The 24,063-nt window shown below is 49.1% G+C and overlaps 1 protein-coding gene across 2 annotated transcripts in view; it reads left to right on the forward strand.

Moving 5' to 3' along the window:
* Positions 1–549: 549 nt before the first annotated feature.
* Positions 550–24,063, forward strand: part of STX1A (syntaxin 1A) — a 42,257-nt gene continuing 18,743 nt past the window's right edge. For both annotated transcript variants that reach the window (XM_035139470.2, XM_035139471.2), the window contains exons 1-5: positions 550–635; positions 12,447–12,524; positions 13,510–13,609; positions 21,149–21,223; positions 22,938–23,011. In XM_035139470.2, the coding sequence (XP_034995361.1) occupies positions 606–635; positions 12,447–12,524; positions 13,510–13,609; positions 21,149–21,223; positions 22,938–23,011 (357 nt within the window). In that variant the 5' untranslated portion in view covers positions 550–605. The remainder of the gene's footprint in view (positions 636–12,446; positions 12,525–13,509; positions 13,610–21,148; positions 21,224–22,937; positions 23,012–24,063) is intronic.

Below are 24,063 nucleotides of genomic sequence, written 5' to 3' on the forward strand. Positions count from 1 at the left end.
CACCTGCTCAGTCAATGTACACAGACATATACACAGTACACATATACATGTACACCCATACACCCATACATACGGTACTCATAAACGTGTGTTCCTGAGCTTTTAACGGCCACAGAAACTAGCCACAGCTGAAAGCTTTTCCAGGCCTAGAAATGCCTGCTCCGCCACTCCTGCCTTCAGGCTCTCTGAAGCTTAAAATAAACTGGGGCCCACTGAACCAGACGGGGCTTGCTCCAAACTAAACCTGTCGAGGAACTGAGCGTGCTTCTGAGCATGTAGGGAGTGCAGGCGCCCCGCCGCAGCTGGAGATCCCCCTAAGAAGGCGGGGCGGTGTTCCATTTTCTCCCAAAACGACTGGGGAGTTAGGTGGGGGCTTCGCGCGGCTCGGGCTCCTTCGGGGGTGGCCCCCGTCGCGGGTGGGCGGCGACGCGGAGGCAGCCGTAGCGGAGTGGGCGGACAGACAGACAGACAGACAGGGCGGCCGCTCCCCGCTCCCCTCCCTCCTGCTCGGGCTCCCGCGCATGTGCCGCCCCCCCCCCCCCCCGCCGCCGTCGCGGCTTGCTGCTCCTCCCTCGATCGCCGCCCAAGAGAGCGGAGCCGGAGCCATGAAGGATCGGACGCAGGAGCTGCGCACGGTGAGCCCCATCGGGGAAGGGGCCGCGGGGAGGAGACGGGGTAGAGCCCCATCACAAGGCTAACAGGGAGGGGTCCCCTCCAACCGTGGCCCCTCCAGCCTTGCCCCCTCCATCTGAAGCTGAGCGAACCTCCCCGTCGAAAACAGAGCCAGCGTACTAGAACCGGAGGGGGACGACAGCGATCCCTCCTCTCTTCATAGGGCGGTGCCGTCCATGGATGCGTGCGGCGGGGTCGTGGAACATTTTGCCCCTCTCTCAACTCTCCAGGGAACGGACGACAAGGCTGTGCCCGCTCCTCGCACCTCCATATCGCCTTGTTGATTCGTGGGTGACCGTGTGGGGTGGAGAGATAGGGGGCTGGTTGGAGGGATCGCCCCAGTTCTGATCTGCAGGAACAAGGGCGGCATCTCGTGTGCGGATTTGGTCTTAAACCCCTGGAATTGGGAATGATGAAGCACAATTCCCCACGCCGCCATCTCCTTTGAATTCTCTTGGGGGTGTATGCGAGGGGTTGACGACGATTAGACCCCGTCCTCCTCCTAGGGACGTAGCAGCGCGCATCTCTGGGACTTGTGGCGTCAGAGAAGAGGGGGGGGAGGCTCCTGAGCATCTGCAGAGTGCCTGCTCTATCACCCCGCAGGGGGGGGGTGAGCAAGGCTCTGGTGATGCTGTTGGTTCACCACAGTCCCAAAGGGAAAGGTTGCTAATGGGAAGTCCCATCGATGGGGCCAGCTGGGGTGACTTTTCTTCCTGGGGGGCTTTTACTCACAAATGGAGGCTCTTTCTGTCTTCACGGGTGGGGTGGGGGAAGAGTGCTCAGGAGTGCAGCCTTAACATGGCTGTGCTTTACTAAGTGGACTGCTTAAATTTGCCAGCTTCCTTCAAGCACCTAATTGTATAATTGTTTAACTGATTCTGGTTGCCTCTGTTGAAAGCCGTAACTTTTTTGAATGACAAGGAGGGAGCCGTGGCATGTTGTTTTCCCAAGCGGAATTTTTTTCCTTTGCTTTTTTTGCCTCTGGCAACCACAGGCATTTCAGGTGGCTGCCCTCCGGGTCTTCGACTGCCTAAAAAGGAACCTGCTTGAGCCAATGCATAGCTGCCACCCTCTCCCAAACTTTGCTGTTTTTGTTGTCGTTGTTCCTGTAATTTGAGGGTAGGGGACTTTGGGTACTAGACTCCAATTCCCATCAAGCCCAGCCAGGGAGGATGATGGGAGTTGGAGCCCAATGATGGGAGGGGGCTACAGATGTCGTCGCCCCCCCCCGCCCGACCTTTGCTGTAATGCACAGCAAATTTCTCCAGGGCAGGGGGCAGGGGGGAGATTGAAATGGAGACCTGTGACTCTCTGCATGCTTGAGGGCTAGCAACCTTAGAAGTCAACTGTTGAGCATGCAACATCTGTTGCTACCGTGCAACACCCTGTGGCTTCCTTATGAGGAAGGATGCTTGTGGCATTTAAGGAAGGGGTGGTCTGGGGACGGATTCAGGACCTCGTTGCTTCTTTTGGAAACCCAGCCACTTTCCAGTGAAACAGAAGTTCTGACATTTGTGGGTTTCGCTGCATTATGATGGCCCCAAAGAATCGTAGAGTTGGAAGGGACCACGAGGGTCATCTCAGTCCAACCGCCTGCAATGCAGGGATCTTTTTGCCCAACGTGGGGCTCAAACCCACAACCACTGAGATGAAGAGTCTTGTGCTTTACCATCTGAGCTATTCAGACTCAAACATAGGTTAGTGCACCTGCTTTGCATGCAGAAGGTCCCAGGTTCAATCCGTGGCATCTCCAGGTAGGGGCAGATGCCAGCCCGACATCCTAGTGAGCTGCTGGTGGTCTGAGTGTGCCAAGGTTTATAAGTGCCTTTTCACATTGCCTCTTCTCTAAGCTAAAAAGCCCCAGACGCTGTAACCTTTCATCACAGGGGAGACCCTCGCTCACCCTAGGTCATTGTAGCTGCTCTTCTCTTAACCCTTTCCGGCTCTACAATATCCTTTTCAAGGGGATGCAGCCAGAGAGGTTTCCCATGTGTCACTGTGTGCCTTTAGGTCAGCATCCCCAAACTTCGGCCCTCCAGATGTTTTGGACTACAACTCCCATGATCCCTGACCACTGCCCCTGTTAGCTAGGGATCATGGGAGTTGTAGTTCCAAAACATCTGGAAATCCAAGGTTGCCTATGTCTGGACTAGATGGTTCTTTCCAACTATGACTTTCTATGTGTGCCCTCCAGATGTTCTTCAACTACAACTCCCATGACCCCACGCTTCCCCATCCGTGATGCGGACAGCGCTAACCCCCGTAGTCCAACGGCTGCCTGACTCAGCAAGGCATTCCAACAGAGGTGCATAAACCCACAAGCCATAAGGAAAACCTCCTGGATCAGGCCAATGGCCCATCTAGTCCAGCATCCTGTTCTCGTAGCAGCCAACCAAAATGAAGCCCATAAGCAGGCCCTGAGTACATGAACCCTCTCTCCCTTACTGGGGCATCCAGAAACTGGTATTCAGAAGCATTGCTGCTTCTGACTGTGGAGGCAGAGCATAGCCATTGTGGCTAGTAGCCATCGATAGTCTTCTCCTTCTCCATGAATTTGTCTAATCCTCTTTTAAAGCCGGTTGGTAGCCATCACTGCCTCTTGTGGGAGGGAGTTCCATAGTTTAACTATGTGCTGGGTGAAGAAGTCCTTTCTTTTATCTGTCTGAAATCTTCCAGCGCATTAGAGGGTTCTTGTTTTTGAGGGTGGGCCAAGACTCGAGAGTCGCTGGCAGCGATCTTGTCTAGATGGGTTGAGGGTCTTCTGTTGTACAAATCATTCTTGACTCACAGATGCTGGCTTTTTGTAAAAGAGGGTCATGGCTGCTTTTATTTCTCATACAAATACTGAGGCACAGGGTCACTCCGCGCCACTGGCGTCGTATGCAAATATCTGGCTCATTTAAGACTATAGAGAACCTTTAGTCTCCATGAAGGAACTCACAGGTGGCGAATACTTTTATAAATCTTTGTTATTTGCAAAGGGAATCTTCGCGTGAGTTAATATTTTATAATCCCTTTAGAGTTGTCAGGGTCGTCTTAAGCATATCTGGTGCCCTGGCGCCGTGGTGCAAAGATCCCTCCGGCGCCCCCGTCCCGTCCCGTTTTCCAGCGCCCACCGCACGGCTGGCACGGGCGCAGCAGCGGGGTGCCCCCCTGGTGGGCCCGGCCCTGAGAGTTGTGCAGCATCTTGCACTTTTGTCCTTCTAAGCTGTGATGCCTTTATGGTTTATATTTTTGATTCCTTTGTTTTCTACCCCCCCCCCCTATTTTAATCTTTCAGTGCGCCTCCATATGAGAATCAGCCCCCCCCCCTGCTGCCTTCCCTTCCCAAGTGGGTTTAAACAAACCCCAGTTGCTGTCTACTCAGAGCCACATCTTCTGTGCCCCAGCCCTTCTATTCATCCAGAATGAATTTCTGCTCAGGAACGGGAAAAGCCACAACTTGCTTCTGGCAAGGCCTGAGGGGGAGGAGGCTGTGAGAGCTTGTTGGTTGTGGCATGCAGATCGAGGAATGAAGCGTCCCAGTAATGAGGCATCCCAGAAAATGAGCAAGGCTTTTTCAACTCTGGGGAAGGAGGTCGGAATGAGGTCTCTGCTTGGCCAAAGGTGAAGCAGAGGGCACCCGAGGGTGCAGCTTCACCCTTCGTCACCTTTCGAGGCCTGCAGACTTCCCAGGAAATAACATAAGAATCTACTGGGATCAGGCCAGTGGCCCATGTAGTCCAGCACACAGTTCTCACCCTGGCTTACCAGATGTCCTAATGCAAACCCCGCAAGCAGAGTTTGAGCCCGATAGCCCTCTCCCCTCCTTTGGTGTCCAGCAACTAGTTCTCCAGAACAGTACTGCCTCCAATCAAAGCCAGTCCTGACCTAGTAACCCTCAATAGCCCTCTCCTGCACAAATTTGCCCAATCCTCCTTTAAAGCCAACCATGTTGGTAGCTATCGATGCCTCCTGCAGCAGTGAGTTCCATGGTTCAACTAAAAAGGTACTTCGGTCTTTCCTCAGCCTTCAGCTTCCTTGGGCGTTCGTGCATTCCAGTGTTAGCAGAGAGGGAGAACAGCTTTTCCTCTATGCGCTTTCTCCACGCCAGGCATAATTTTATAAGTGCCTTATCACATTGCCTCTTCTCTAAGCTAAAGAGCCCCAGACGCTGTAACCTTTCATCACAGGGGAGACCCTCGCTCACCTAGGTCATTGTAGCTGCTCTTCTCTTAACCCTTTCCAGCTCTACAATATCCTTTTCAAGGGGATGCAGCCAGAGAGGTTTCCCATGTGTCACTGTGTGCCTTTAGGTCAGGCATCCCCAAACTTTGGCCCTCCAGATGTTTTGGACTACAATTCCCATCATCCCTTACCGCTGGTCCTGTTAGCTAGGGATCATGGGAGTTGTAGGCCAAAACATCTGGAGGGCCGCAGTTTGGGGATGCCTGCTTTAGGTAGCCTTTGGCACCTCGCAGTTGGAAAACGTGGAAAGTTATGGGAAATATCCTTCCTTCCTTCATTTGCCTGCCTGCTCTCTGGCTTATACAAGGGTAGACTGCCTTTGCACATGGTGGCTCTGCTCTTTGTTGCCGCATAATGGGTCTGGAGTGGCGAGCGCCGCTTTGCACAGACACCTGCGTGATCTGGGACTCTGCTTTTGCTGCCAGCGATGAGTTCAAAACGTTCGCTGGCCGCTGGCTTCGTGACTTGATGTGCGTCTCCTCGGGGAGAGCAGATGCTTGACCTTTGCTCCACGTCTAATGGGACCGGGTTGGCTTGTTTGAAAAAAAGCCCGTTAACTGGGCTAATTGGCCAGCTCTGCCTCCTTTCCTTTGGGGTTTGCTATTCTTAGCCCCCGGGCTGCTCAGCGAGGCGACTGTTCCCTTTCGGCTGCTGTGCCAAATGTCCCCCTCGAAAGCAGTGCAGCTGAAGAACCTGGAAAGCAAAGGGGAAACGTAAGGAGAGATAAATGGACCACTCCTGGGAGCCTCCCCACCCCCCTTGCACGCCAGGCTGGGTGCCAGCTCAGGTTTGGATGCCAATGATTCCAGCAGGAATTTGTGGTTGCTTCTCGGCTGGTTTCAAAGTGAGGAGGTGCATTTTCAAAGGCTTGTTTATTATGCGTCTTATAAAACGTATACACACCACTTGATTGTAAAAAAAACACCCAACAACAACAACAATTTATTATTTATACCCCGCCCATCTGGCTGGGTTTCCCCAGCCACTCTGGGCGGCTTACAACAGAAAAATGAGATAAAGTAATCTATTAAACATTAAAAGCCTCCCTAAACAGGGCTGCCTTCAGATGTCTTCTAAAAATCTGGTAGCTCTTTTTCTCTTTGACATCTGATGGGAGGGCGTTCCACAGGGCAGGCGCCACCACCGAGAAGGCCCTCTGCCTGGTTCCCTGCAACTTGGCTTCTCGCAACAACCCATCTGAATGTGGTTTGCAAAAAAAGATAAAAGACAATCAAGGGAAAAAATACAGTACTTCAAAACATACAAAAAGTTAAAATACTGAAACAGGTTACAATTCATATCAGCATTTCTAAGCATATAGGTAAAGGTAAAGGGACCCCTGACAGTTAAGCCCCGTCATGAACGACTCTGGGGTTGCAGCGCTCATCTCGCTTTACTGGGTGAGGGAGGCGGCGTTTGTCTGCTCCGCAGACAGTTTTCCCGGGTCATGTGGCCAGCATGACTAAGCCACTTCTGGCGCAATGGAACACCGACACCAGAGCAGCGCACGGAAATGCCGTTTACCTTCCCACCGGAGCAGTACCTATTAATCTACTTGCACTTTTGGGCATGCTTTTGAACTGCTAGGTTGGCAGGATCTGGGACTGAGCAATAGGAGCTCACCCTGTTGTGGGGATTTGAACCGCTGACCTTTGATCGGCAAGCCCAAGACTCAGTGGTTTAGACCACAGTGCTACCCGCATCCCTTAAGCATATGTTGTTGTTGTTTAGTCGTTTAGTCGTGTCCGACTCTTCGTGACCCCATGGGTAGGTTTGCCTAAACTAGAATGTTTTTAGCAGGTGCTGAACAGAATATAGGGAAGGCGCGTGCCTAATGTCAAGAGGCAGGGAGTTCCGAAGGATAGGTGCTGCCATACTAAATGATTGAATTCTTACAAATGCGGAATAGGGGTCCTGTGGCACTTGTAACAGGGCCAGTTCTGCCAGTTTAAGCGGCCAAGCGGGCAGAAGTGGGGTAAGGAGAGATGTCATAGGTAAACTGCTCCCAAGTTGTTATGGGTTTTATATACTACCAGTAATAGTGACACCTTGAACTTAGACTCGTAGCAGATCTGCAGCTGGTATAGATCTCTGAGCGCAGGAGTTTTCTCCTCCTCCTCCTCCTCCTTCTCCTCCTTCTTTGGCGATCACTCATAGCCAAGTAAGATTGTCTTCCATAAACACAGTTTTAACAATGCGTATGTAAGTGACTGTGGAGGCCAATTCTGGATCCACCCATCCTTCCACAGTGGGGACATTGGTTTCCAGGCGGGAGTTGATCACGGTGTGGATTTGCCAAGCTTGCCTTCCTCTCAGCACGTTTCTCCCTTGCGTCCTGAGTTTGAGCATCTTCAAAGCCCATGACACCTTTGGTAAAGGAACAGGAGTTATATGCTGACAAGACCTCACCTTTGTTTGTGCTGAATGCTGCAGCACAATTGCTAACAGCAGCTTCCGGAACCAAGCCCGAGGGAGGCCCCACGTAGATGGTAGCATGACTCTTTGAATCTGTGTCCAATATTTGTTCCAGATTAAAGGCCTTTTGTTTTGGATTTGCTTTCTTTCCTTACCACCCCCCCCCGAGCACCCAGATAAGGTCATTGTCAAAATCTTGCTGCAGTCTAGCCAGTGTTTTCTGCCATGTGATTTTCTTCCCACCTCTTTTTTTAAAAAAATAATTGGAACACCAGCCTGTCTGGTATGAACACACACATCAAATGCCTGTTTTACGCGCGCGCGCACACACACACACACACACACACACACACACACACCGGACTCCTGTGTGTTTAAGTTAACTGTTTCCAAGTGCTGGCCATTTTATTGGTTATTAATCACACTTTTTTGGAGGGGGTATGTCTATGTCAGTTTCTCTTCTCACCAGGCGGTGGGGTTAATTATGGATTTCCTTACATTTTTCATTTTTAAAATGGGAGAAATAATGCTATCTAGTTATTTTTAAAAAAGAAAATAAAAGAGAACATTAATGCAGGGAAGCAGGTACTGTAATTAACTCCGCCCCCCCCCCCGGGAACTGAAACTGACAATAACCCAGTTTGCGCATTACAGTAAACCCTAGACCAGTGATGGGCAACCTTTTGAGCTTGGTGTGTCAAAATTTGCCAAAAAACCGAGCATAACTCAGGTGGTATGTCACTTCGAGAAAAAAACCATAATTTTACGATATTTATAGTTTAAAAAACAAAACTGTATAATTGTTTCCCCTTTTAAAAAAAGGCCTGCCATCAGGTTCGCAGGGTGGGGGGGGGGCGGTTTCGGTGGCTCAGGAGCCCATCCGGCAGCTCCTGCAGCGCTGGTCACTTTCAGGAGCTCCGCGGCTCCATGTCGACCGCCATCTTGCCTCGCCGGAAGTCCACAAGGCCCCCAGAGATATGTCACCTGCGGCATTCCACCGCCGGCTGGAAGTAAGGTCTCGGCATGCAGCTGCGTGTCACCAAAAATGGCTATACGTGTCAGTGCTGACACGCGTGTCATAGGTTCGCCATCACTGCCCTAGACAATGATTGACTGTAACTGCACTGATCTGGGCTGTTTCCTCCTCCCTACTAGCACACAGATCTTCAATCCCTGGCATTGTTTTATGTTCAAACTGGGGTTCGGGGTTTGTTTTGCGCCAAAGAAACCACAGTCGGTAGCCAGCCTACTTGCTGTTTCTGACAGTGGAAGCAAATTGTGGCTCTTGTGGCAAGTAGCCATGGGTGTGAATTTGTCTAGTCGTCTTTTGAAGCTGTCCAAGTTGGTTGTCAGTCCCATGGCAGTGAGTTCCACCGTTTAACCATGCGCTGCCTGAAGAAGTACTTCATTTTCTCTGCCCTAAATCTTAAATCTTCCAGCATTCACGCAGAGAATGTTCTCCCCTTCTCTATGTACCATGCATAATTTTGTATGCAAGGGGCTTCTTGGCAATGAAGTGCTTTCTCTCTCTCTCTCTCTCTCTCTCTCTCTCTTTTTTTTGGGGGGGGGAATGGTCTTGTCTCCTGCGTGCCACATAGGAGGATCTTGGCACTTGCTCTCTGTGGAAAATGGCCCCAGTTTGCAACAATAGCAGATAAAAATGGCATAATAGGCGAGGTGGAATTAATTGCAGGGCGGGGGGACAGAGACGCTAGGAGTGCAGGTGTTTTTTCCATAGTGGTATCGAACGAGGGGCGGCTGCTGTTCCAGGCGCACAAGGATTGAGCCCGTCCGCCCATTTGCAAACACCCACCCATCCTCTCGAAGCGTACCTAGTTCCAAGGATCCTAGCTTAGCTGATGTTCCCCTGCATTCATTCTTTTGGATGCTTTCCAGAACTTTGCTTTTAGGTGTCACACTTGTCAGATCCGTTTTATTTTTATTTACTTTCTAAGTATGCACCCTGCCTTTCAGCGTTCAAGCTTTCAAGGCTGGGGAGTCTGGAGGGGAGTCAGACTGGGAGAAAGGGGATGGTCTCAACCACACGGCATGATCTAGGAGGGTTTAGGGTTCATATATATTACGTATAATTTTTAGGGATGCGGGGGGCACTGTGGTCTAAACCACTGAGCCTCTTGGGCTAGCCGATCCGAAGGTCGGCAGTTCTATTCCCCGCGACGGAGTGAACTCCCATTGCTCTGTCCCAGCTCCTGCCAACCTAGCAGTTCGAAAGCACACCAGCGCAAGTAATACAGGTGAAACTCGGAAAATTAGAATATTGTCGAAAAGTGCATTTATTTCAGTAATGCAACTTAAAAGGTGAAACCAGTATATGAGATAGATGCATGACATGCAAAGCAAGATATGTCAAGCCTTTATTTGTTGTAATTGTAATTATTTGTCATTAGGTGGGTCAATTATAAATCGAATGTAATTAATGAAATGTAATCGCTATGTTTATTTTTGTATTATTGTAACTATTTGTTTTATTACTGTGGAATTTCCAAAAGAAAGCATTTGTAAAAATTAAAAGAAAAATGAAAAGTTGCATTACTGAAATAAATGCACTTTTCGACGATATACTAGTTTCCCAAGTTTCACCTGTAGCTACCGCTGTGGCAGGAAGGTAAACAGCGTTTTTGGGCGCTCTGGCTTCCATCACGGTGTTCTGTTGCACCAGGAGTGGTTTAGTCATGCTGGCCACATGACCCAGAAAGCCTGTCTGTGGACAAACGCCGGCTCCCTCGGCCTGAAAGCGAGATGAGCGCCGCAACCCCAGAGTCGCCTTTGACTGGACTTAACCACCTTTACCTTTAACTTTTTATATTATGTATAATCTTATGGATTGTTGTTGATAATGCACTCTGGCATTATGCGTTGGGAAATGACAACGGGAATTATAATCCCTGGCATCTCCAGATAAAGGCAAGTGACCTGTGCATGCCTGCTCAGTGTGTTGTACAACAGGTGCTGCTGCTACCTGTTCATAGAATTGTAGACTTGGAATGGACCCTCAAGGCTGGTGGGGGCGTGGCTTAAAAAGAGGGGGTGTGGCTTGGTGAGAGTCCCAAGGACATATGGATTTGGCACTTGCTTATTATAAGATTGGCCATTACTATCATTAATCTCTCTCTCTCTGTGTGTGTTTCTTTATTTTGAACAAAATCCTTTTCTGGCTATACTTTTACATTTTTAAAAATGTAAATGAAAGTGTGTTACCTCTAAGGGGACAATGCTAATTTTTAAAAATAAAAAGGGGGAAAACATTTTGGCAACTCCCGTTCCCAATAAAGCACTAATCTATAATTTTCAGGGTTGGTTTCTCTCCCCGCCCCGCCCCCCATTTCATGGGTAGTAATGGGGATTTGTGTTAAAATGAACAAGTGCATAGTGCTTGATTAGTTATTGTTTTTTGAAACAAAAATAATAATAATCAAGAGTTGCTTGCAATTTATTCTTCCCCAAACTGGACCTTCCCCACCAATATCAGTTTATAGGTGAAAATGGAACAGCACAGCAAGATGAACATATTTGGGGGCGGGGAGGGGGGCGGGGAGGTATCCCATATCCTTGATAGGGTCTATTGCAATTCTGCTTGCAGCGTGCAGAAGAAGAGCAATGATTTATTAGTGCTTGGGAACTGCCTGTCTGGAAACGGCTGCTGTCTGGGCTGAGAGTAGTCGAATGAACACACTTTATCTTTTTCACTTACTCTGCACTCAGTGCCGAGGATGATGCCCTCCCCCCACAGGAAGCGAATTGAAAAGAGGAGGCAAGCCCAGAGCAGAGACTCATGCAGAGTCACAGCCAGCAACCTGTACTGTGAACTACTCATTTGGGCCTGTGAGAGCCTTTAACTTTTACTTCCCCAAAGTAAAATAGGCCAGTGGGTCAGCTCAACATAAAGCACCTGTTCCTGTTTAAATCAGCCTTTTATTCAGCTCCATGAGGACTGGAATCTTGCATTGTTTTTAATGAAAGGAGCAGAGCATTCAACTAGATCAGTGGTTCCCAAAGTGGGTCCGGTGGGATTACTACATTGATTGCTACGGTATATATACAGGTGAAACTCAAAAAATTAGAATATCGTTGAAAAGTTCATTTATTTCAGTAATTCAACTTAAAAGGTGAAACCAATATAGGAGATAGACCAGGGGTCCCCAGACTTTCTGCGCGGCGGGCCGGTGCCCGCCGCGCCGACCGCGCGGTGGGCCGGTGCCCGCCGCGCCGACCGCGCGGTGGGCCGGAGGGCAGGGGAGTGCGCGCGCAGCGGGCCGGAGGGCGGGGGAGTGCGCGCCCGTGCGCATGCGCACACGCACACGGGCGGGGGAAAAATCGCCAAAAATCGCTTGTGCGCATGCGTATGGGCCTCCCCCGACCCGGAAGTGCACCAGAAATGACCTCTTCCGGGTCGGGAGAGGCCCATACGCATGCGCACAAAGGATTTTCGGCGATTTTTTGCCGATTTTTTAGATCGTCGCTGCGCCGCGCGCTGTGAGAGCGGGCGGCGGCAGCGGGCGGCGGGAGTCGTCGCGGGCCGGATTGGAAGGCCGATTGGGCCGCATCCGGCCCGGGGGCCGTAGTTTGGGGACCCCTGAGATAGACTCATGACATGCAAAGCGAGATATGTCAAGCCTTTATGTGTTGTAATTGTGATGATTATGGCGTACAGCTGAAAAAAAAACCAAATTCACAATCTCAGGAAATTAGAATAGTGTTTAGCTACTCAATCCATAACACCTGCAAAGGGTTCCTGAGCCTTTAAATGGTCTCTCAGTCTGCTTCAGTTGGCATCGATGGATCAAGATAACCAATGTTGTTGAATTAATTAAATACCGTACTTGGATTTTGAAGAAATGTGCAATTATTTGTTACTGAATTTTAGTGTGGCGTTATCTTCCTTAGTGGGTCGTGCAAACAGCTGTTCTGAAGGGTCCTTTTTATGGAGTAGCTTAGGGGGCACTGGGAGTGAGTTCTTGAAAACAAGGGGGCAGTGGCACAGAAAAGTTTGGGAATCCCTGGTCTTGAAGGTCTCCAAAGGAGTCGGCAGGGTGCAAAGTCCCGGGGGTTTCTCTCCTTCAGAAATTTGTCCCAGAGGGTTTCTTTTATTCAGAGCATTTTGTGTCTTCTAGGCTAAGGACAGCGATGATGACGACGACGTCACTGTCGGAGTGGATCGGGACCGCTTCATGGACGAGTTTTTTGAGCAGGTGAGAACCCCCGCTTAGTTGCACAAATTTGTCAGGGAGTCAATTATTTGGCCTCTTCCTGCAGATTTCTCCCCCCGCCCCCACCAGTTGCCCCTTTGCTCCTTATTTGAGCAACTAGATGCATTTTGGGTGGCGGGGGTTGGGTGGGGGGTACACCTGGCAGCTCGAAGCAAAATGACTTCACTCCTGTGTAGATCACTGGGGAAGGGTTGAGAAGTGGGGAACCTTTTCAGTTTATGTGTGTCTCATATAGATATTTTACAGCACTGAAAACATTCAAAAGTTAAAAACAGACTTCAGTTAGCCACTGCAGAAGGTTGTACTCTTAATTGCCTGCATAGGCCCGGTGGAATAGGAAAGTTTTCAGCAGGCAAAAGTTGGCACGGAAGGCACCCTCTGAATCTCTAGTGGCATGGAGTTCCACAGGAATGGGCCAGTGTTGTGAACAGCCCTGAGATCTACAGCTGAAGGGCGGTACAAAGATTTTAAAAATAAAATAATAATAAAAATAATAAATTTATTATTTATACCCCACTCATCTGGCTGGGTTTCCCCAACCACTCTGGGCAGCTCCCAACAGAATAATAAAAAATTTATATTATATTATTATAAAAATATTGTATTAATATTATATTAATTAATATTATTTTATTGTTATTGTTATTATAATAACAACAACAATAACAACAATAATAATAATATTAAAGTGACAAAACATCAAACATTAAAAGGATTTCATTGCTGTCAAATGAGCCTCACCAGTTCCGGGGAACAACGTTCCTGCAGCGGTTCTTGGGGATTGAGCTGGGATAGAAGGTTTCAGGAGGTCCCTGAGCTACCCTGGACCGAAGTTGTGGAGGGCTTTCAAAATTAAAACAGGGACTCTGAGGCTGGCCCTGTGGCAAGTCCTTATTTTGGCGATGTTCGGTTTGATGTTGGAAGACATTCCAAGCTCTCTTGCTCACTCTCCCCCTCCTTCCTCCAGGTGGAAGAGATCCGGGGGTTCATCGACAAGATCGCGGAGAATGTGGAAGAGGTGAAGCGGAAGCACAGTGCCATTCTTGCAGCCCCCAACCCCGACGAGAGTGAGTAAGGCTGCCTTGCCTCTTCTTTGCAGTGGGCTGAGGTGGGGGGGGGGAAGAGCTTTTGCCGGTGCGACAAAACACTTTGGTCCATTTCTGTTTCCTGGGATGCACTTCTGCAAAATACTGCAGGCCGGAAGAGCTTTGTGTTAAGAGAAAGGACGTCTGGTGTTTGCTTCTTTGAAACCCCCTTAGTTTTCCCCCCCCCCTGCCCGCAAACATTTTATTATTTTCACAAGCAGCAGCAGACCATATTTCACAACCCCACTCCACCCACCCCTGCAGAAACACCAAAACTCAATTACATTTAACTTGCGAGCCATTTCCGTTTTTAAACAAAGGCATCATTGCACAAGTTGCCATGTGTCCTTGGGTGCCTATAACCATTTTCTGTCGATATTGCAAAGTACAGTGGCAGAGCACCTGCTTGGCGTGCAGAACGCCCCAGCTTCAACACCCACACACCCGTGACATCTCCAGGAAGGGCTGGGAATATCCCCTACTTGAAACCCTGGAGAGCTGCTGCCAGTCGGTGCTGACAATACTAAGCTTAGATGCTCCAATAATCTGACCTGGTGCGAGGCAGCTTTCTGTGCGTGGGATGGGGATCCCTCTGGCATTCCTGCCTCCGGTGCAGCCTGGCTGACCTCAGCAGTTCCTTCTAGGCATATCCCTCTTCCCGTTCCCTCCCCTCTTGCCTCCTGTCTTCCCTGCGTGGGTGAGTGCCGGAGGTTTCTGTGTTGGCTGCTCCCTCTGTCGCTTCTGACTCACTGCCACGCTTCTCTTCTCTCCCTGCTTTCTCCTCCTCCTCTGGAGATTGTTGCCATCACCCGCACAACCCATTCCTGCCTGCTTATTCCATCTATACCCCTATCAAAAGTGGCCCCTGAGTGCTCAGCTGTCCTTCATTCCAAGGAAACAGAGCCCTGGGGAAGCCCTGGAGTTTCTCACCCTTGGGGTGGCATGGAATGCTGTTACTCCTCAAGCTTTGCTAGGTGGTTTGCCTCTAGCCCTTCCTCCCTCTTCTCCCAAGATAATATTCCATCCGCATAATTGCTTTCTCCGTTCACCGCTGGGAGGGTCAGCTCCTTCCATGCGCAGTCAACATCGATCTTGAGAAATTGCAGCCGCCCTGCCCACCCGTTCGAAAGAGAGCTGGCTGGCTGGCTTCTCCGGGGCCTCGGGATGTTATTAATGAGCTTTGGGCCCAGGCGAGAGGATGGAAAAGGCCAATTTTCCAGGCTGAGTCTCATCATCACCGTCCAAACACCTGCACTGTGGCAAGACGGAAATTGCACCCCTTCGGAGATGTTTTGTCTGTTGGAAAACACGGAGATGGGGAAGAGCTGATTAAGGAAGGGAAGGGGAAAAATGCCTTTGGGGAGGGGAAGCTGTTGTCAAGCTGAATGTGGAGCTTTATTCTGGGGTGGATGAGGCCACTGAGCCCTGCATGATGGGCAAAGGTGGCAATCCTCTTTGTCTCTGCCAATGTACAAACACAGGTCTTTTTCTGGGCTGCACCTTGGCAGCAGGATTGCCTGACATTTCCCTTTCCTTTATTAGCTGTGATTCTAATTGGACTAGATGAACCCTATGATTCCGCTACAGTCTCTTCTCCTGTACAGGTGAAATTCGGAAAATTAGAATATCTTCGAAAAGTGCATTTATTTCAGTAATGCAGCTTAAAAGGTGAAACCAATACATGAGATAGATGCATGACATGCAGAGCAAGATACGTCAAGCCTTTATTTGTTGTGATTGTAATTATTTGCCGTTAGGCGGATCAATTATAAATGGAATGTAAGTAATGAAATGTAATAGCGGTGTTTATTTTTGTATTATTGTAACTATTTGTTTTATTACTGTGGAATTTCCAAAAGAAAGCATTTGTAAAAATAAAAAATAATAAGGTGCATTATTGAAATAAATGCACTTTTTGACGATATTCTAATTTTACGAGTTTCACCTGTAATTTTAGTTAGCAGCTGCCTGATAGGATGCAAAGAGCAAGTCAGTGGATGCTGCTGTCCTCTGCATGGAGGCAGCAGGCGGGGGAATGACAGATCTCCAGGTATTGTTGTATGAAGACACCCCTCAGCCTTTGCTGTTGGCCTTGCTGGCCTGGGACTGATGGGAGACGGAGCTCAACAGCAACTGGGGTGGTGGTGCAAAGGTCCCAACCCCCTACGCTGAGGACTGAATCTTCTCGATCCAGCAGGGAAAGGTAGCAGAACACCTGCCTCAGCCTGATCAGTATAAGCCAGTTTCCTATATACCTGTTTAAACCAGCCATTAATTGAGAGCAATGAGGACTAGAGTCTTGGGTTGCTTGTAGAGGAAAGGCCACAGCTCATTGGTGGAGCCTCTTCTTGTCTGTAGGCCCTGTCCTATTCTTTTGCTTCCTGTTGACTGCAATTTTTATGAGTAATTGTAGGAATGTGATATTATAGTAAGATTGCATCATCGTAATATAAAACACCCAGGGCCGCTGCACTAAGTGTGTGTCCCACACATCCCCAAATCTGTTGGGGGGGGGGACTCAGAACAGATTTAGGGGCTCTGCATGGGGAGGGAGGGAGTTCTGCCATGGAAGGAAAATCCTCAGATTCAACGCTAGGCTCTTGAAGTCTTCTGAGAGCTCAACAGAGATTAAAGATAAGGCATTCTCCCGCTTGCAATGAGGATTTGCCCTTTAATTATTTTCTTCTCCCTGCAGGGTGGGAGTTAATTACTGGCTTCTGTGCATTCCGCCCCCTCTCCTTTTTCTTGTATAGCAAAATAGCAGTGCTGCCTGTCAGAGTAGACAATACTGGCTGCATGGGCTGACTCAGTGTGGGTGAAAACTTAACGCTGCTTGGCATTCCCCGCTGGCATCTCTGGGCAGGGCTGGGAGGGAGCTCCGCCTGGACCCCTGGAGTGCTGCTGCCAACTAATGGATATTATTGTTTATTTGTGGAGCCAAAGACCTTATGAGAAGCAAAATAGAGATAGCAGAATATATAATACATTGTGCATTTAAAATAATTGTGCAAACCAGACATTCTGTCAGATAAGAGTTTGTTCCCCTGAAGAATTTAACTTGGCTTCGCCACGAACTTTTCTCCTGAAAATTGCCACTCTAAAGGCAAAACGGGCCACTTTTTCAGCAAGTGTCCCCTAATAGCACATAAATGTATTTTTATGCAAGGGTAAATTGGGCATGCGTTGTTTTCTCTCTTTACGAAGCTCTGGGAAAGTGAGAGAATGGGGTTTATTTATTTTTTTACCAAGGATTCTCGGGATCCCTGTCAAACTGCAACTCCCCGATAGTTTAAGGGCACCCTTGACAGTTAAGCCAATTTAAAACTGCTGGAGTGTGAAGCAGGCATGAACAAATCTTGCCAATATTATTTATTTATTGAATTTATATACCGTCCTATACCTGGGGGGGGGGGGTTTCCTCAGGACAGTTCATAGAATAGAATCAAGATATAAAACAACAAAATACAAAGTAAAAATAAAAACAACCCAATAGCCCCCCCCCCAACACATTTTAAAAGGACATAGGATGTAAATCAGATCAACCAAAGGCCTGGTTAAAAAGGAATGTTTTTGCCTGGCACCTAAAGGTGTATAATGAAGGCACCATGCGAACTTCCCTGGGGAGAGCATTCCACAGGCGGGGAGCCACTGCAGAGAAGGCCCGTTCTCGTGTTGCCACCCTCTGGACCTCTCGAGGAGGGGGCACACGAAGGAGGCTTTTCTCAGTTTCCCCTACTTCAGTTGGGATTCCACATCATAAGAGTTGTAGAGTTGGAAGGGACCCCGAGGGTCATCTAGTCCAACCCCCTGCAATGCAGGAATAATAATAATAATAATTTATACCCCACCCATCTGGCTGGGTTTCCCCAGCCACTCTGGGCAGCGGCTTCCAACAGAATATTAAAATACAATAGTCTATTAAACATTAAAAGCTTCCCTAAACAGGGCCGCCTTCAGTTGTCTTCTAAAAGTAAAATAGTTGCTTATTGCCTTGACATCTGCTTGGAGGGCGTTCCACAGGGCGGGTGCCACTTCCGAGAAGGCCCTCTTCCTGGTTCCCTGTAACTTGGCTTCTCGCAGTGAGGGAACCGCCAGAAGGCCCTTGGCGCTGGACCTCAGTGTCCGGACAGAACGATGGGGGTAGAATGAACAAATCTTACCATTATTATTATTATTATTAACCCCATCCTGCCCACAGCCATCCCTGAGTGGGCTCGAACCACCAACCATTCAGTTAACAGCCAGATGCACTGACCCACTGTGCCACAGAAGGGCTCAGCTTGCATTAAAAATGGGGAGGGTTCTCATGAAAATTCAGCAGCATTTTCATGTGAATTAGTCCAGCGTCCTGTTCTCGCAATGGCCGCCCAGATGCCCATCATGGGAAACCTCCAAACAAGACCCAAGCTTCTGTCGCGTTCAGAAGCTGCTTCAAACTCTGCAAGAAGGACATAGCAATCATGACTAGCAGCCATCGATAGCCTTAATACTCCATCAATTTGTCCAGCCCTCTTTTAAAGGTTGGTGGTCACGACTGCCTCCAGTGGCAGTGAGTTCCACAGTCTGCGCTGCGTGAGGAAGTCCCTTTCTTTTATCTGCCCTGAATCCTGCAACATTCCACTCCATTGGATGTCCCCGAGTTCTAGGGTTAGGAGAGAGGGAGGGAAACATCTCTCCATCCACTTTCTCCATGTCAGGCATAATTTTATTACCATCCATCCTGTTGCTTCTTAAATGCTGCAACCTTCCTTCATAGGGGAGTCATCCCCTCGATCATTTTGCTTGCCCTTCCCTGAACCTTTGCCAAACTATTCCAAGTTGGTAAAATACTCATAAAATTGGAGAAACAGAGAGAGATATAGCCACTCTGGCAGCTTATCTCTCCTTCCTCTTAGCCCAAAACGCAAGAAGGGCTTTCACACTCGCCAGAAGCTCGGCCCTGCCCTCGCCGGTCCCGGAAGGATACTACAAAAAAGTTCCATATGCCCCAAAACTCTGCGTCTGTTCATTGGGGAAAATAGGAAGCTCAGAGCATCTATTTTTTTAGATGTCCCTTCTATGAAGAGGCACGTAGGGAGATCCTTGATTCCATGCTGGCGAGGCTAACTGACCTCCCGGAAAAGCAAATATACAACCTGCTCCTGTTCGGCAAAGATCAGAAGACAACCTGGACGGTCGCCAGATTCTCCGTTCAGATCTACAGACACAGACCTTCCCCTGAGTCAAACTAGGTCGTTTGAAAGTCCCTAAACCCGGTTCCCCGAGCGACCCAGGGCCAGTTCTCTGCGGCAGCTTATCTTAAAGCTTCAGCCCGGACACTGAGATCCAGCACCGAGGGCCTTCTGGCGGTTCCCTCATTGCGAGAAGTGAGGTTACAGGGAACCAGACAGAGGGCCTTCTCGGTAGTGGCACCCGTCCTGTGGAACGCCCTCCCAGCAGATGCCAAGGCAATAAGTAACTATTTTACTTTTAGAAGACAACTGAAGGCGGCCCTGTTTATGGAAGTTTTTAATGTGGTCTCCGGCCGTAATAAAGTTATTCATTCATTCTGGTGAAATACTCTAAGGCTGGCAAAGGGGTTCTTTGTAGGACAGTGTGTAAGCATGCTGATTGGAAAGGAGATGCGCTGGAAGCTCGACTGCAATCCCCTTCGGCCTCACAGAGGGCTGAGCGTAACCTCGGGCGTCTGAGGCCCTGCACAGATGCTCTGAGCTGAGCGGAGAGTCTCGGCGCGAGGCTGCCAGTGCAATGTGCAGAGACCTCGCCGTGCCCCCCGTTGCCTCCTCTGTGCCACCCTGACTTGGCTGCTCTGCCAGCGTTGCTTGGTTACGTTGGCGATGTTCAGAGTTCCAGGTGACGGCAATTATCTCCTCTCCGGGCCGAGGGAGGGTGGGTTGCGGAGGGGGCAGGGAGGGGGCAGGCTTGCACCTGGCACTTCCAGCGCCAGGCAGCTTGGGGAAGCTGCAGGAAAAGTTCAAGCAGAGCAATCCAAGGGGGCTGGAGCGCGCCACCCCTGCGAGGCAGGGCTGCACCTTTTGGGCTTAGGCAAAAGCTGATGGGCAAGATGGGAGGGGGAATAATAGAGGTTTGTGCAGTGAGGTCTGGTTTGGAGAAGGAGTTGGAGGGAAGGACTTCTTCCCCACCTCCCCCATTCTTTCTTTAAGCATTTATTTCTTTATTGCATTACTATTCCACCATTGTTTCCTCCGAGTAGCTCAAGGTGGCATACTTGGTTCATCCCCCTCCTCATTTAATCCCCGCTACAGCCCTATAATGGGACGTGGGTGGCGCTGTGGTTTAAACCACTGAGCCTAGGGCTTGCCGATCAGAAGGTCGGCGGTTCGAATCCCTGCGACGGGGTGAGCTCCCATTGCACGGCCCCTGCTCCTGCCAATCTAGCAGTTCGAAAGCACGAAGTGCAAGTAGATAAATAGGTACCGTGCTGGCGGGAAGGTAAACGGCGTTTCCGTGCACTGCTCTGGTTCGCCAGAAGCGGCTTAGTCACGCTGGCCACATGACCTGGAAGCTGTACGCCGGCTCCCTCGGCCAATAAAGCGAGATGAGCGCCGGAACCCCAGAATCATCCGCGACTGGACCTAATGGTCAGGGGTCCCTTTACCTTTACAGCCCTATGAGGTAGGCTAGGCTGAGTGGCCCAAGGTCCCCACCCACTGAGCTTCATGGCAAGTGGGGATTTGAACCCTGGACTCCCAGGTCCAAATCCGACACTCTAACCACTATACTGCACTGGCTCTCTACATTTATATTTATTATGCGCTCTCCCCTAACATATGCATTTTGGGTACGTCTTGTTTGGCTGGAGAACTCTGTGGAAGGAGGGTGGATTCCAAAGGAGAACCTCATTTTGCAGGTTCGGTGTAGATTTTGGGAAGTGCAAACAAGGCATGTTTGTGTTAAAATGTGGACCACAAATTGAACATGCATCCGATCCCAAAAGGGACTTGGCCAGAAAAGATCCCTAGGGTGGCAGGATTTGGCCAGCACAAGGCTGGAGGATAAATTTAAGCAGGGATGCCTGGCCCGACACTCATCGCAGTTCAAGGGACCGATTCCAACAGGGCCAAAATCCAGCTGTGAAATCAGGGTGCAATTATGGTCATCCACAAGCATTCCTAAGAACTCAAAAGAAAGTCCTTCCCTTGGCACATAATTAAACTCTGGAACTCTCTGCCACAGGAGGCAGCGATGGGCACCGACTTGGATGGCTGTAAAAAAGGATTTGACAAATTCATGGAGGAGGAGAGGGCTGTCAAGGACTCAGAAACATGATGGCTGTGCTCTGGCTCCATGGCTGGAGGCAGCAGGGCTTCTGAATCCCAGTTGCTAGAAGCCGCAGGAGAGGAGAGGGCTCTTCTGCCTGGGTTCCTGTTTGTGGGTTTCCCATTCCGGGAATCTGTTTGGGAATTGTAAGAAAAGGATGCTGGAGTAGGTGAGGCCATTGGCCTGATCCAGCAGGCTCAGATGGTGTTCTTATCTTCTCCTGCCTCTTCTGCCTTCCAGAAACCAAGGAGGAGCTAGAGGACCTCATGTCTGACATCAAGAAGACAGCCAACAAAGTGCGCTCCAAGCTAAAGGGTGAGTATCTGCTCGCACAGGGGCTGGTTTGGCTTCCGACCCCCCCTGTCTCTTGACTTGAGGCACATCAGAGAGAGGCAGGTAGCATGGCCAGCCTTAGGTGGACATGGCAGGAGATAGAACTGCAAGACTCTGGTGGCAAGCTTAGTGCAGGGGGCCATATTTTGAGGCTTAAGATTTATTTTCCTGGGAAACTCGGCTTGTGTTTCAAGTTTCTAGTCCTCATGCTCAGAGGTGTTGTGGGAAATGGCTGCCCAGATCTCTGCCTGAGCGTAACTTTGGGGGGTAACAGGGGCATCTGTGCCCTACAGAGCAAGTTGTCATTCTCCAATTCAGAATGGAGGAAGACCCTAAATGGGGCAGTGGAAAATGATCTGCAAGTCAAGGGTGTCGTGGGAATGTCTGCCTTCTTTTTTTTCAAGATTTTGAGTCCTCATGGCTTCCAAGATCCTTTTGGCTGTGCTGGAGATCTCAGAACCAGGGCAGCTCTTCTCCTCTCTCTGCTTGGAGATAACAAAAGGAAATACAATTTTAAAAAAATTCTTCCAGTAGCACCTTAGAGACCAACTAAGTTTGTCATTGGTATGAGCTTTCGTGTGCATGCACACTTCTTCAGATACACTGAAGCAGAAGTCTCCAGACCCTTATATATAGTGTGAGGGTGGGGAGGGGTATTCTCAGGAGGGTGGTGGGAATGGGTGTTTGACTGATAGGTGTGGAAACTCGTTGATGACTGTTAACGACAGCAATTTGTCTTACAGGAAAAAGCAAGGGGTGAGATGGCTAAAGATAGCTTTATCATGTATAATGAGATAAGAATCCAATGTCTTTGTTCAGGCCAGGTCTCTCCATGGTTCCAAGTTTGGTAATGAGTTGCAGTTCAGCAACTTCTCTTTCCAGTCTATTTCTGAAATTCTTTTGTAATAAGACAGCTACTTTGAGATCTTGTATAAAATGTCCTGGGAGATTGAAGTGTTCTCCTACTGGCTTCTCTGTCTTGTGATTCCTGATGTCAGATTTATGTCCATTTATCCTTTGGCGTAGGGTTTGGCCTGTTTGTCCAATATAGAGAGCTGAAGGGCATTGCTGGCATTTGATGGCATACGCAATGTTAGAAGATGAGCAATTAAATAGTCTTGAGATGGTATGTTTGATATTGTTGGGGCCCGTAATGGTGTATGTGGCAGCAAAGTTGGCGTGTGGGTTTATTGCAGGCTCTGAGACCCAGGTTCAGGCCCTTCAGCTCTCTATATTGGGACAAACAGGCCAAACCCTCATACCAAGGACAAACTTAGTTGGTCTCTAAGGTGCTACTGGAAGAAAAGAATTTTTTTTTGTTTCGACTACGCCAGACCAACACGGCTACCTACCTGTAAAAGGTAATACAGATTTGCATCCTTTATTTGGGCGGCAGGGTTCATCTTTCATGGTCCAGATTTTTGCTTTTCCTTCTAAATTAAATGAGGTGCAAATGCAGGCCCGCAAGTGTGCTGACTTTGCTGGGGCAGTTTTAGGGATGCTCCTAGATAGTCTTTTGCCTTCCGGGGAGCTATTTTTAACCTAGTCTGAAATGGGCATCAGGCAGGCTAGGAGAGAGAGAGAGAGAGAGAGAGAGAGAGAGAGAGAGAGAGAGAGAGAGAGAGAGAGTCCCATCTGTTTCTCAACACCCCCCTTTCTCCTCTGAATGTCTGATCTGCTTTTCTCTCCCCCTTAGGTATTGAGCAGAGCATCGAGCAGGAGGAGGGGCTCAACAGATCGTCAGCAGATTTGAGAATAAGAAAGACCCAGGTGGGTGGCCCTGTTACCTACTCATTGCCTGGTCTACGAGTTCCTTTTAAGCCCCCGTTAAAGCCTTATGACCCAGTGGGCACCACTACTTCTTGTGGCAGTGAGTTCCATAGATTAACATCCATTGGTGTGAACTTCCAAGCTGAGGTTCGGGGCACTTGGAAATCTTATGTGTCGCAATATGTTGTTCGTAGTCATAGAATCATAGAATTGTAGTGTCGGGAGGTACCACCAAGGGTCATCTAGTCCAGCCCCCTGCAATGCAGAAATCACAGCTACAGAATCCCTGACAGGTGGCCATCCAACCTCTGTAAAAAAAAAACCTCCAAAGAAAGAGAGTCAACGGCACTCTGAGATAGTCCTTCCTTTCTCCTCTGGCTGATTGGTTCCATTCGAGAGACCCAAAGGTCTGGCGTTGTTGTGGTTTGTGACAGATAACATTTAAATTTTGAAATATAAAATGATGGAGCTGTATTTGATTTCTACCCAAAGTTAGTCGCCATTAATTTCGGTATGTCTACTCTTGAGCAGAACTCGGCAGGCTTACACCCCCTTGGATGCTTATATTTTGAACTTCACAGTTAAAAATAATAAAAATCAGTTTTGTTACATTCCTTCTGTTTTATGGTTTATACGACTAGACACCTCCTGAAGATTTTGTCTGCAAGCCTGGCCTTTAATGCTTTAAAAATAAAATTCTCTCTTTCCACTTCCTCCACACCACGCATAATTTATTTTTAAGAAACAGTAAAACTTCTGTCACGTCCTTTCATTGAAAAACACCAAATCTTGGCACTGGATGTTTTCCTACCACTGGCAGGGGTGATGAACATGGCCCCCCAAATCCTCTCCATCTGGCCCTTCGGACACTCAGTGGCCCAGCTCCACCCTCTCCTCATGTGCTTCAGCCAAACTGGGATGTGCCCTCAAATCTGCAATGGTGCTTCTGCGGACAGAGGATGGGGTGCTGTTTTTTTTGCAGCTGGAACATACAAAAGAAAAATTTGCATCTTTTGCTCAGCCCACTTTTGCCTCAGCCCCACCCACTGCTG

The sequence above is a fragment of the Zootoca vivipara genome, chromosome 15 (genome assembly GCF_963506605.1).
Source record: "Zootoca vivipara chromosome 15, rZooViv1.1, whole genome shotgun sequence".
NCBI lineage: Eukaryota > Metazoa > Chordata > Lepidosauria > Squamata > Lacertidae > Zootoca > Zootoca vivipara.